The sequence below is a fragment of the Camelus dromedarius genome, chromosome X (assembly GCF_036321535.1).
Source record: "Camelus dromedarius isolate mCamDro1 chromosome X, mCamDro1.pat, whole genome shotgun sequence".
NCBI lineage: Eukaryota > Metazoa > Chordata > Mammalia > Artiodactyla > Camelidae > Camelus > Camelus dromedarius.
Window position 1 is genome coordinate 12,238,311 of NC_087472.1, and position 14,871 is coordinate 12,253,181.

Consider the following 14,871-nt stretch of genomic DNA (forward strand, 5'->3'; position numbering starts at 1 on the left):
TTGATATTATGCATCTAGGCTGACCTTAGGTAGATTCATTACAACGGTAAATGTCAGTCCAATAAAGTCTCATCATGAGCAAATCGGCCATAGTGAGTTATGTATTTCTCCCTGAAAAGGAAAAGAGGATAGACATTTCATGGCAGTAGTTTTATTGTATCTGCCTTGGGTTCCATGAGGGCTATTTTAAAAGAATAGGCAAATTTTCCTTCAAACCTTCAGTAGTGTTAAGAGTTCAGCAGGTCAGGTCTTTCTGATCTACATTAATATATACTTTTATGAATTACCCCCTTTGAGAAATTGATCTTAATCCAGCTGATAAAGAAGGATGGCCTCAGTTTCATATTCAGCAAACACTGAGTGCCAACTACGAGCACACCTCTGAGAAACTGATCCCTTCAAGGTAGAATGGATTTGTTTTTATGTAGACACAACAGAAAACAAACAAGAAACAAAGGCCCTGTTGTTTATAAAAATCTTCAAAAGTTTGACAGAAATAAAAGAAAAGATATTAGGTATTTAATGCATGTGTTTTAGACACACAAATAAAATCAAATGTTTTCTTCTCCTATTTAGCATATTTTCATCCTAATCAAAATAATATCTTAAGTCCATGAAGAAGTACTCCAGATTTGGAGAAACAAAGGCATATTGGAAACTACTTCTGTGCAAGCTCACCCTTGATATAATTTCTTTGCATTTTTATCTGTCCCTTTAGACAGACTTTAAATAAATCCTATTTCTGATCTATCTTAAATGTCTAAAGAAAAAAGATTGAACTATGACTAGTCACTCTTTTTTTTTTTGCTGCTCTCTTTAATTTTTTATTTTAGAGTGGTATTTTTTTGTTTTTGAATCAGATTTCATAGAAATTTGTGATACATAGTGAAAATTCATGTTCTACTATATAAGGAATACCATTCTTCCGGAGTAGCTAATCCCAGGCATGGATTACTGATGTGCTTTGCTTCTCTTCCTCCTCCTGCTATCTGATGTTTGGGATTTAAGCATTTTATTGCTCATTAAAACTCACATCAGAGAGTGGTTGGGGCACACGGTGAAAATCAAACGTCTCTTTTTCTTGTTACAAGCTGCATTCAGAGAACTAAGAAGGTTCAGAATATTGTAAAAAAAAAAAAAAAAAAGAAGTTCTAGAAACAGCTCTGAATTTCCTTTATTATTTATCATCTATTATCATCTATTAGAATGACTAAACTAGGCTTCAGACATACGCTGGCATTCTAGTTGTCTAGTGGTACAGCTTTTAAGCCAAACCCATATGGAGGTTTTTGTTTGGTTTCATTTGTTTTTTTAGACAGCAGAATTTTAAAACCATGAGCTTTCATATAACGGGATTATGATCTATTACATTCCCAAAATGTAATACTATCATGTTTTCACCATACAGATTGCTATCAATCCACAAATGTGTGTCAAGCACCTGCTCTGAGCAAGGTAGCATCAATCGAAAGAGATATAACATATACATGACATGCTCACAGAGATCAGACTTCGTTCCTGTGCATTGCATTGTCAAATAGAGCATGAGATCCTGGCTTGCAATCTGCAATTACGTTCCTTCACCTCACATAACAGAAGGGCACAGCTTTTAATATCATGAGTATTGACTGAAGTGCCATCGGTGACATGTGGTAGGAACACTTGCATTTTGAACTGTACAGTATGTCCTAGCTCCTCTTTGGTAACACCCTGACTTTAAAGGAAAGATACATTGTAGACTCACCAAGGAATATCAAGTTCTTCATTAATATTTCTCACCTATATAACTCCACCTACTGTAGCAGAATATATGTGCACCAAGATATGAGATCTGAGAAAACCTATTCTTCCCCGTGGGGTGACTCCTTTATAGTCTTGTTCATAGAAATGATAGCAGACCGATTTATCATCCTCAATACACTTACACACCGAGGCAAAAATCGTCAACATTGGTCTAGGACTCTGGAGAGAAAGGTGCACAGGCTATTTTCAAAAGATGTGTGTGTGGCAAGCACTACGTTTTAAAAATGTTCTGTTTTATTTTTATTCAGGGTGTAGGAGGGAGGAGACAGCTGGTAGGGGGAGGCCGCCCACTGTTTTTCTCCAGTGAGTGGTGTGTGATTGTGAGGAGAGCCTGGGTGTAAGTTTCACGCAGTCAAACCTTCAAATGGAGAAATGAAGGCTTCTTTGGCATCGGCCAGCTGCCCACTTACAACTATTTAGGAAAAACAATTAAAATAAATAAATAAACCTCTCCAGTTCATTGTTTTTATTCCTATAACCTTTGCTCCTGGAAATGCAAAGCTAAGACCCCTCTCAACCCCAACTTAGAAAATGTTCTTTAAGAAATAACTACTCTGGAAACATAAGACTACAGAATGACTTTTTTTCTTTTCAGGGCCTGGATTTCTTTTTTGGTTGTTGCATTGGAAATAATACAGATCATTTAGGTGAGGGAGTTAGACTAGTGTCTTTTCTAAGATTCTAGGAATCTCTCCCCAACTGGTAGATCATGAAACTGTGTCTGTGAATTTCAGCACTTGTCTCAGGGAGCAGTTGAAAACCTTGGTTTGTGGAAGATAAAGCTATTTAATATATAGACCAATTCCTGGGTCTGGATCTCTCCAGAAGTGTCAGAAGTCCCCACCTCCTGGGGAGGGATAGCTCAGTGGTAGATCATGTGCTTAGCATGCACGAGGTCCTGGCTTCAATCCCCAGTACCTCCGTTAAAAATAAATAAAAATAAGTAAACCTGATTACCTTCCCCCCCCAAAAAAGAGTCCCTACCTCCAACGCTATACAAACCATGAAATTATCTTCAATTTTCTCCAGGGTGTTTGAAAATATGTAGTTATAGCCCCCATTATGCAACTGCAACCGTGAATCAAGTATACCGAAAGGTAGAAGAGGCCCTAACTGTAGGTGTATAAATATAAAAATACATTTTTGAATAGCCTTACCAGGTACACATTACTTTTGGAAGACCAGACAGTCCTGCTGGAAACATTGAAAAGCAATGGAATTCAGGATTATAACATTGTTTTCTCATTCCTTTTGGTTTCAGCTCTGTTTAACCTCATCCCTGTGGGTCTTCGAGTGGTGGCTATTCAAGGAGTTCAAACCAAGCTGTATTTGGCCATGAACAGCGAGGGATACCTGTACACCTCGGTAAGCCTCTCACTGTGTTCATGTTCTGATTATTCTGTTTTCATCTGGTATGAAGTGAAATGTGCTTGCATATGTGTCATCACTGCAGATTTCTGTGATTCGAGGAAGAGGGTTCTGGATGGAAATATCTCATTCGAAAGGACAAATTAATTTCCAGTGGAAATTATATCTATTACGAATTAATCATTTGAAGCTAGCATTTTTTGGTATAAAAAGCAAAGATTCGCTAAACATTTTTGCATACATTGGCATTTGGGCTGTTATTTTATGTACCACGTGGTATAATGGTCTCTCTTGCTGTCTTGCTTTGCAGCTGGGGAAAACAGAGCCATTTGTAAAACTCAATTCAACATGTATTTAGCCTGGTTTACTCCTAAAGAAATTAATGAGCCCTCTTCTTCAGATCAACTCTAGGACATAAAGAGTTTGAAAAGTGTTTCTCTTTGTTATCTTCAGTTCAATTAAGTCACGTTTGCTGTCTCTAAATACTGGTTTTCTATCAAGCACAGTTCAACCTCTCCTTATTTATAATTTCCTGCTTGCCTTTTTTCTTAAATGTCATAATGAACAGAGTTAAAAAATGGACTTTTCCCAAGAAACTTATAAACAATGTAGACAACAGTTCAGTTCAGAGCATGGGGCTAATTAAGCTTAAAAAAAATTTTTTTTTAACATTTAAATATAGGCAGAAATGGGACAGTACCAAGGTTAGGACTTTATTCTTATCAGTAGATCTAGTTACAGACTACAGGAGACCCCTTAATATATGAATATTTTTTAATCTTTGCTTTGAATTTCATGTATTCTAAGAAAAGGGTTAGATGTTAAAAATGGAGAAAATTGCTTGTCAAACTTCCTTCTAGATAGCCTTGAAGTAGGCTCTTACCGTGGCCAGAGAAGTCTAGTCCTCAAATTGCAAAAGTGGTTACCATTAAACACTCTTCCTCTTACCTGTTCCTTGAACTGATTTCAAAGCCAGCGGTGCAGAAAGACTCTTGGTAGACATGGTGAAGCCATGTCATAACCCTGTTTTTCAGAGGCCAAGGTGAAGGCCTGTTCATTTGGTAAACCGGGCAGTCTATTTCATATTTCACAGTAAAAGATGATCAGCATAATTTTCAAACCCTGGTCACTATCAGCATTCCTATGAGGCCATCTCAACTGTCTTCTTGTTTAATAAATGCAGGGGTTTTATTCTTTTTACAAATGAATGATTTGAGTTTATTGCGAACTTCATGAGATCTGTCACCTTATTGATACATTGCTATGATTATAAATGATACGAAGGGAGATTTGTCTTTCAGATTGTGCACTAAGGTAAGATAATTTAATAATGAAGGATTTTAATTAACCTCATTTAGATCAGCAGACTACCTCAACAGGACCAGATGCAAAGGTGGGTTTTTCATAAAATAAATGACTGCTTTCTGCAACTGCTATGCAGGCATGGGAAGGAAATGCAATATACTGGGCATACTTTTGAGAAGGTGGCATAGGAAATACTTACTGGTAAAGCATCCAGAATTTCACTGAGTTGTGGTCAACCATTGCGATGCACTGATGAGAAAGGGCTGATTTTTTTTAAAAAATCTTGCAACAATAAAATTTTTAAAAAGAGTTTGGAAACAATATTTAAGTTAGAATGAGAAAATGTCATGTAAGTCAGGCAATGTATCACGTGCTCCCACTCGAGAATTAGGTCATTCAGCATTACGCTTAGGGAACCGATGTCAAAGATTCATAGCCTACCATTCAGGTTGACCATCATTCTAGCAAATGGTAAATATCGATGTGAGCTCGTTTCTAAGGAAGGCTTCCCAGGGGAAGGGCAGCATTGTGGTTTCATGGGCTTCCTCTCCTCAGTGGGCAGGCCAACGTAGAGCAAAATGTAGATCACTTTTTAAGGAAAGGAAACCTTAAGTATTTCCTATGAAGGAAAAGAAACTGCGTTTTTGTTAAGGATGAAAGGTGTCTGATTAATAATCCTGGAGTTCATATAGGGAAAAAAATACCCAGATTAGCCTGCTGCAGGGAAGAATGTGAATCTTTGGCAGGATCAGTTTTCCACTTCTTCCTGTTACTTCTTGCACATTGTGGTTTGGAGTCCCTTCACCACATTGGTCGCCATCCTCAGTGGGTGCTCCGTTTTATTACCATCTTATTTAAAGTGTATTTATTGCCCAGATTCTCTTAGAATATTGTCTGTAACTTCAGCAATGCAAGACCAAAAACCGAAATGAAGTATCTTGCCTCATCAAGAAGAGAGGATAACCGAAGAGAAAGGCTCCCTCCTCCCCTATGTAAAATCTTGGCACTTCTGCTGCTAGAAGCCTGTATGCAGTTTTGTTAGCAAAGAGAAAATAAGATTGGACAGTCACTGAAGGAGGAAGCAAAAATAAGAAAAGGAAGTAGAAGCTACTGATGTGGGCAAGTGAAAAATCTATTAGAAAGTTATTGAAAATCTGAGTAAGGGATGACTCGGGTCTGCCTTAAAACAGTTGCTGCAGCAGTGGCTAAAAGGAGATAGATTCGCAAAGTGTTTTAGAAGTAGAATCATGAGGATTTGGTGGCTGATTGGATTTGGACGGAAAGCAGGACCACCACGTATGACTGAACATGTATAGTTGCCATTCACTGCACAGATAGAAATAAGTATCTTCGGGTAGACGTATTTTAAAATTTGCACAATAGTGGTTATTAAGGGCTGAGAAGGAGAGTGAGAATTTTCCATTTGGCAGTTCGGTTGATGGTGAAGCTGTTAACCAAGATGGAGAATAAAGGAAAAAGAACAGATTTGGGATAAAAGTACAGCTTGCAGTAGATATTTGACAATGTGAACCTAGAGCTTGAGGAAGAGACGTGAGCTAGAGATGAAATGTGGGGGTTATCACATGTAGGTGGTGGTCGATGCCCCGGGAATAGTTGAGAAGAAGAAGAAGAGCAGAAGAAAAGAGTCTGTCAAGTAATACTCGGCAGTACTAGCATGGAAGTGGTCGGCAGAGAAAGCAATTGTGGCAGATGTCACAGTGTTGCAAAAACTAAGTGCGGAGAAAGTTTTCTGAAGAGTCAACAATGTCAGATGCTTCAGAGAAAACAAGTTAAAACAAGTTAAAACACCATTTGAAGGGCTTCAGCAAGCTTGGCAGTGGTAGTGGCTCGAGGAGTGAATGGGAAGGGAGAACGCAGAGGCAGTGGGTGTAGCATTTCTAAGGAAGGGGAGACGTCACTGAGTATTTAGAGGAGGACACAAGATTGAAGGAGGCTGTGCGGGTTCTTTGGTTAAGACACTTGGGGGCTCCAAAGGAGTCACAGAGAGTGATGGAGCTGAGTGTAAGGGAGAAGGTCAGATCCCCCTTGAAAAGAAGGGGTGCTGCTTCTACACTATGAGATAAAGAGATGAGGCCAGATGCAGACGTAGTGTACTGAGTCTGCAGGTGATGGACGAGGAAGTTGAAGAATTTCCAGCCAGATGACTTGTATTTTCCCACTAAAGCAGAATATCGAAGGCATAGGGATGGCCAAGGTGAAGGTTTGTAACAGCTGTTTTAGGAAAGGGGAGAGGAAGCAGTCTGATGACCAGGGGTGGATAAACTTTGGCCCCCGGGCCAAATCCAGCCTAGCACCCACTTCTGTAAATAAAGTTTAGTGGAACACAGTCACACCCATTTAAAAGTCTGACTGCCTTTGCCATATAACAGCAGAGTTGAATAGTTGAACAAGAGCTTCTGTGGGCCACAAAGCCTGAATTACTCACTGTCTCGTCTTTTACCAAAAACAGTGTTTTGACCCCTAGTCAGACGGTGGTTCACAACCTTAGTTACCGATTCGAATCACCTGGGGATCTTTAAAAAAATTCCATTCTCTGTGCTAAACCCAATCCAGTAATATCAAAACATCTGAGGGGGGGGGTCTGTTCACGAATATTCTCTAAAGGTCTCCAGCTGATTCTAACTTGTAGCCTGGGTTGAAAACCATGGATAGACAGCTAAGAAAAATGATTGCTTTAGCACCGAGAACCCCCAATGAAATCAGAAACTGTGTATTTACGCGCTCTTTGTCCTGTATCTGAAATTTCTGATGCTGATCTTCTTTTTCTGCTCTTGCAAACAAATTGCCTTTACATATCTGAAGGACTGTTTCTTGAGATGAAGGAAAATGCTGATCCTTGGAAGAGCCTTCTTATTTTATTTCCTTTTCTTTTTTCAATCTTTTGCATTTCTGTTTCTACATCCCTCAATTTCTTGTCAGTTCAGTTTTACATTTTTACCATTTCTTCCTTCCTTTTGTCCATTAAATAAAGAAACAATACCTCCACGTTGTTATTGCTACAATTTGCTTTCCATGATTAATCTCAGGATTCTTGTACCCTCCCCCACCTTTTTTTTCTTGTTGCCATGGGGGACAGACTTAATGTAGGCTCAAGTGACAGTGAGAAACCATCTGTGGCACAGAGAATCATAATTAGCCATTATTTCATAACATATTTACTTTTATCCGTGATACAACTAAGTCTTTCTAGAACTGTAAGGAAATTATTAGTCATTGTGTGTAGAGAACTTTGTTCATCCTTTGAAGTTTTTCTTTACCAAGAATAATAAGTTGTACACAAGCTTTTGAGAGTTCCTCAAAACTTAATAGTATAAAGCTATTTGTAATGCATATTTCAGACTGCTTGAAATAAATAAACATTAACTATAGGAAATCAAGAGTCTTAAATGTGAAAATATTATTAATGTCCTAGTATCTAGTAAAATAGATGAGTAATAGCAGATATTAGAAGCGATATACTAAAGACTCAAAGCTGAGCCCTAAGCGTTTTCTTTTGATTTTGTTCCAGATTTTGATTTTGTTCTGGAATGTTCCAGAACTTAGTGGCAGCATTTTTAACTGCCTAACAACTTAACCTGTCATCAAGGTACACGGTGTTGCTTGGGTTGCTGTTGGGGTTGAGGTAGCTAAAATGTGTAGACAAGTAGAAATCCTTTGACAAGGAAACCTTTTCCATTCATATACTTGCAGAGAGGACTTTTAGGAGTGATTTTACTGCTGTGTTTGATGGTCCTGGGACCACCACAGCAAAGCACATGCAAGACGGGAAAGCACGTCTCTCTGAGAGTCAGCTGGTGCCATTGGAATGAGGCAGTGTGTGTTACTGATCCCAGGGGCCCAGTCAGACTTGGAATCTGAACTAAGGGGACATATTTTCCTTCTCTATTGGATAATCTTTACTTAGTTTAAATTTAGCAAGTTTCTCCTCCCATCACAGATGTTAATTTTGATGGTCCATTCAAGATGTTGACTGATTTTCCGCTGTATAGTTCTTGCTTTTTAAATATATTTTATTTTATGGCAACTAGTAAACAGTCTGCTGGGAGACAATTTGAGTAAATATCTTGCTCTGACGAGTCCAGCTTTTGACATTGTATTTTCAGGTACCCCAAATCTCTTTAGAAAAATAAGATCATTAGTCTATATATTGAGAAATGACCCTTAGATATGCCATATAAGTTTACTGATAGCTAAATTGAGGTAGAGAAAATTTAACACATTTTTTCCCAAAGTGAACCAGTGTCATAAAAAATAGGATCCAGCAATAAGGATTTCCTGGGTTCAGCATTCTCGTCACTGGGCTTAAATACCATGACTTAAATGGAAAGTTAGTTTAAGTTGTCGAGGTGAATTAAAAAGCCTCAGACGTTCTGTACATGTAGCTGTCAACTGCGAGCTTACTCTTTTACAGATTTGTTTTGTTCCTTTGATTTTAGTGTGTGACAATTTAAGATCTAATTCTCAGTGATATGGCTTCATAGCTCTAGCCTATATTCTAATATAGAAAGGATGTTAAAGTTTAGATGAACTCATCGATCATTTCAGAGTTATGAATGTACTCCTAGCAAACATTTGTAGCAGGTAAAATGTCTGAGTTATGTCAAATCTGTATATCAGCAAGTTCATGTAATTTAACTTCTGGAGTTATTATCATAGGCTTATACACTTATTAGAATTAAATGGAAGGGCACTGGTTTAAACGGTACAGCTCTTTAGGGAAGTGGGATTACTTAATTATAAAAGGAAATAGATTTAAAATAAACATGAGCACTCTCATATCCAGTATAGAAGAAAATGATCATTATCAAATCAAAATTGATTTCTTGGGTGGATTTTGCATATAGCCAATAGTCATCATGCACAGCACCCCCTACAAAATAAGTAGACACAAATAAATTTTAACTTCTAATTACAACATTAGTTTATTTGTCTACTTCACTTAATTCACAAATTGTTGAATTTGATTTATTTAATATACAATGAGAAAAGTGTTGACTATGAAAACTTCGGTTCCCAATTTTGGTGCCTACATCTAACGAACTTTTTTGTTTTCATTGGCTATGGGATTAAACATTTTTGATGGATATTTTCAGTTCAGACTAATGGATTGTAAGGGTGATTGTACACATACACCCATTTTTCAAAGTGGTGTCACTAAAAATGGAAAATATAGAGAATGGAATTATAGGAAGAAAAGCAGAGAAAACAAGCACATTTTATTTGCTATTGAATGGCTGTGATAGCTCAAGGAACCCAATTTTATGTTTTAAAGAGACTTTGAGTTATTGTGTCAGTGTTTTTGAATTAGAGGTCATTAAAATTATTGTATTGAGAAATAGACCAAAGTGTGTTTTCATCTTAGATAGCCCTTCACAATACCAGTGAATCAGCATCATTTTCAAACCCCAAATACATTTCTCAAGTAACAGATTATTTCACGTTTAGTTCTCTTTGCAGGTAATAGAAGTTTCATTCAAATGTGAAAGAAAATCTAACTTGACATTATTTGAATGTGAAATTAGAAATTCTGGTTGATAGTGCCTTCAAAGTCAATGGAGTTCTCTTTACGGTCTCTGTAAAGAAAAAAAAAAAAAAAACCCCAAACTGGGAAATTATTCAGAGTGAAGGTCTTAGTTTCTTAGGTGGAGGAAATGACCGAGGATGGTACTTTCTCAGAAATCAAGGAGCCAATAGTGGTTGTAGCTAAATAGAGGAAGAAGATTGGCTCTGTATTCCGTTTTTGAGGCCAAGTTGAAAAAAAAATAATCCAAATGAGAGGTCATGACTTTAACTCAGAAGCTAAATTCATATTTGTGGGGGAAAAAGCCAGTCTCTTGGAGCTAAAGAGTAACATAATTGGCAAGAATAACAGAGAAGAATTTTAGCAAGTCAAACAAGATGTAAGGAGGTAATACACACACACACATATGCACACGCATACAACACACATCCGCGAAAGACAAATGGAAGAAACCAGTCTTATGCTCATTGCTCTGTTGCTATTACGGGATGAGCTATTTTGGAATTCCTAAAATAATTCTGTTTTAAATACATACCCTGCACTGAACATGTAATACCTTTAGAGATTGCTCTAGCAACATATTTGATAATGCTTAATAGCTTTATAAAACAAAGCAAATAAGACTTTTTAGCTGTATTTTATGTAAATGTTCAGTGAATCTCATGCTTTGGTGCAGACATTGATTTTCAGTCCCTACTTTCTTGTTTGTAGAATTTTAATCCACAATGTGCTAGAAAAAAAAGAAAAAACAGTCCATCAAAGACCTTTTTACTTGTCCCTTTTTCCATGAAAGTTATGTTTTAAAATACTTTACCTACCAAATCCTATGCTCATTAAATAATAACTGGTTTTATTTTCTCCCCACTTCTTAGTCATAGAGCAATGCCCAGCAAAAATTACCTTTTGAATAGGTATTTATTAAAATAATTAATAAAGCTATGTATAATAAAAAATAAAGACAAATCACATTAATTCTGTCAAGGCTTTTGAATATTTAAAGTAAGTTAAAAGGCCCAATTATAACCTTTCATGCAGCCTCTCAAGTGTTAACATTTTAAGAGTACATAAGGAAGTGAATTACTGAAACACAAGAAAAAAAATGGCAGGCAGCGGCACTGGTTTCAGTGGTTCCATCGCTCAAAGAGAATTGTGACTTCTGAACAGGGGAACTTTAAATGAAAGCATTTCTCTGATCATTATAATAGCTGTAACCAAGGTTAATAACTGGCAAGCCCCTGACTAATACATTTAATATGTTTTGCCCAGGCTGAATGTGTGAATAGATAACACGTCTGTGCTAAAATTCTGATTAAGTTATTCATCAGGTACTCTGATGCTAACTGCTTTTGACAGTCCTGGAAGTGGAACTACTGGAAAAACCTCAATTGATTTCTTGGAAAGATTTTTACATATAGCCGGTAGCCGTGATCTAGAACATCCTCTTCCATAAGAGCCTCAGACGTGTATAGGAATTCTGGCTCAGCATAAAACAGGAGTAGCCAAAATTAGAGATGATATCCATTTTTACCCAAGAAAAATGTATTATAGAGATTTGGAAAACCCAAGTGTAAATAACTACCCTGAGGTGTTAGAACGTAGACGGTGATAATAATGCTTAAGAGACGGAGGGCATGAATCATCTGGTAATTGACAATGAGACACTGGAAAATGACAGTGATAGCTTTCAGAAATGAGGTTCCAACAGGTAAAACTCCACTGTACATAGTAAATAGTATAACAAAAGAGCCTTCGCATAAGAAATCCATCACTATAACCTGACCACAAAATCAGCAAGGCTGTGATGACAAAAGAGTTTGGTTGTTGGTCTGATTAAAGAATTCTCAGAAATATTGTATATAGTATTCTCTGGTTCCTGCCCATATCAAAACAATGGTGTGCTGTAATACAAGTGGGAACAGAAGAGCCTCTTTGAGGGTATTTACACTGAAGAAGTTAGAGGTAGAGCCTAGGGAAGATCTGAAGCTGAGTGCTTCTGTACTGTATCATAACCTTTAAAGTCGAGATTTCCTGAAAACTCCCTCCATTCTTCCAGTCTCAGAAAGCCCAAACACGCCTCTGGGCCTGAAATGGTCCAGGAGTTTATCAACCAATCAGGGGCCAGATATCTGTGGAACATCTGCAAGGTACTAGGCAGCCCAGCCAGTGATCACATTGATCACATACTGACAATGGCTGGAGTTTACAGTATCCGTAAAGAAATTTGTCCTAAGTCCAGAGCCCTAATTGTTAATAGTTGATCTACTACTGGAAGGATCGGCATAAACGGTTTCTCCCCAACTTCAGCAGCCTGGCGATGCTATTTTTAGTCTAGAACTCACTGTAAGAAAATTCCATATAGGGAAACAATTTGAATGCCCTTGGGGATGGGGGTACGTGAGGGTGCATCATTATAGAAATTTAGTAGTTATAGTAAACAATATATATTGGATGTTTGGCACCAGAATCCTCAGCAGATCACATTAAGACCATGTTTATATGTCATAAGAAGGTAAAATTGAATACAGTGGAAAAATGATTTTCAATTATATCAAGAAAAGACGTAAGTTGAAGTGCTCTAGATGTTTTATGAATGTGCAACTTAAAAAAAAAAAGATCTCCCACTTGTGCAGCACAGCTGGACTACAGTGGATTCAACCAACCAAAGCTTTAAGGCGTCATCTGTGTGGACAATGACACGGGGAAACCCTGCCCTCCATTTTCTGTAATTTCATGCTGCAGTAGTAGGCATAGCAAAGAGAAACAATGTGGACCAGTAGACAGAGGTACATCCCCTTGGAGCTACCATATGCAGGATATAGTAATACCTGATCTTCTGGGGAGTGCCAAGGGCTCATTTCTCCAGAATGGAATGCATTTCCTACCAGTGACTTTCATGAGGAAATGAAGCGAGGTTTGACCTTACCGTCTCCTCTTGCTGTGACATCCCTGTTAACTCATGTACCACTTCTCTCTGATTAGATGGATGGTTAGGTAGGTGGTTAATACTGGAGATAGATAGCAAGTGGGTAAAATGCGCATTTATTAAAGCTGTCTATTATCTTTACATTCCTAATATCCTTACCAACAAGGGAAGCCACCTAGCTAGCTCATTGTGTTTCTTTGTGCTCCTCTCTTCCCAAATAGAAGTTTTTGCTCAAATGAAAAAGTTCTGCTTCCAGTAGGGCTGTCAAAAAATCAAAGCATTTGTATGTCACAAGGGGATTTGAATCTAACAGTTCTTAGATTTTACATAAGATAATGGGCTCAGAAAACAGTTTAACTGCTAGTGTCTTTGATCTGGGTGTGAAACTTTATTCAAACCAATAATTAACCTTGAGAATAGAGGTCAACCGAACTGTGATGGGTGGTTTTGCTCGGTGCTTTTCTTTGCTCTGGACCTTGGCCTGATTTCCATCCGCACTGAGGGCAGGTAGAGCAGCATTTTATTTTTCGTAGTTTGGAAACTCTTTTGGCGTGTCTTCTCTCCAGATCCTGAGATGAGGTACCTTTCCTCTCTGTAATTCACCCTTTTATTCGCCACCCCTCAACAGCAGCTGTCTTGAACTTGAGAGGTTCAACACTTGGTGAGACTAGTGGATTTCGGCATTAAGTGGCGAGGGGGGCTGCTAGTGTTTTGGTTTGTTTTTCAACATCTGTAACGCATCCTGGTGATGTTCATCTATTTACATGAACACACTTGTGGTTCTTGCTTTCAGAGAGGCAAGGGATCAGCCTCTCCCAGCTTGCACTTTTGGGTGGACACAGAGGCCGTTGTTTTGCAACCAGCTGGCTGGATGGTGGTGGTGTTTTTGTAATTGTGTACCGTCAAAACATTCAAAAGATGCCAGCAAATAGGTGAGGAGTGATAATAACAAAAAAAAATAGAAAAATTCCAGATGTTTTTGAAACAACTCTTGATCAGGTTGGGTTCACACGCAATCACCTTTCTTTTTGGCAATTGGGACACCTCAATCTTGGTGGATTCAGGAAACCAAAATGAAAAAGGAAACATTTCTTCCACAAGGTTATTAGTAGTACTCTCGGGAATTCTGACTAGGCTGTAAGTGCGAAGCTCCACCCTCCGGGGCCAACAGTGTGGGAGCACCTGGCCCAGGCGCCATAATCCCTGTCCCCATCTTAGTGGTGAAGATGCTCCATAAAATGGCGGCCATTCAGTGAGTCAATAGACGAGATTATATGGTGGAAGATATTTTCAAGTATGTTTACCATCATTGCTTTTTTTCCCCCCGTTTGTGCTGATAATTCATATAAGTAGCTCTGCAAACAGGTTTTAAATGGTTTGATCACATATGAAAAGGTCAGGTTTTCCTGTTATTTTGCTTAGAATTTTGTCAGAATTTTTGACAAAGTGTTTTTTTATGGTAAATAAAGAAGCATTGATACAATACTTTTCATATGGTCAGTCTTCCATTTGGGAGAGGGACGCACTTGCCATTTTTGTCAGAGTAATTGTGAACTGCCTGAGTTTGAAAATTGGCTCCATAATGAGATTTGATTGGTGCTGTGATAGGTTAATGTACTGATGAGATGCTAACAGAAGAAAGCATGCTGAAGGAAGATGGGCAATTAGTTGGTTTGGATTTTCACTTTGCTTTAACCACCCGTGCTTAATTGGGTGTTTATTATTATTGTTACTTCCTGGAGTATTGTTATGCACCGTTGAATGGTGACTGAAGTCAACCTTTGAGAGGCTTTACAAACATACATTCTAGCCTTTTTCTATGTATAATGACCTAGTTCTCAAGTATAGTTGTCATTTGCACAATTTGAGCCATTCCTTTAATATGATAAAATTTTCTTAGCTTGCATTATATAGATTTCATCAAATCCAA

At 38.0% G+C, this 14,871-nt stretch overlaps 1 protein-coding gene across 3 annotated transcripts in view; it reads left to right on the forward strand.

Annotated features, from left to right (window-relative positions):
- FGF13 (fibroblast growth factor 13) overlaps positions 1-14,871 on the forward strand; it is a 442,238-nt gene that overhangs the window by 381,965 nt on the left and 45,402 nt on the right. For all 3 annotated transcript variants that reach the window (XM_031445397.2, XM_064483315.1, XM_010997070.3), the window contains one exon: positions 3,065-3,168. In XM_031445397.2, the coding sequence (XP_031301257.1) occupies positions 3,065-3,168 (104 nt within the window). The remainder of the gene's footprint in view (positions 1-3,064; positions 3,169-14,871) is intronic.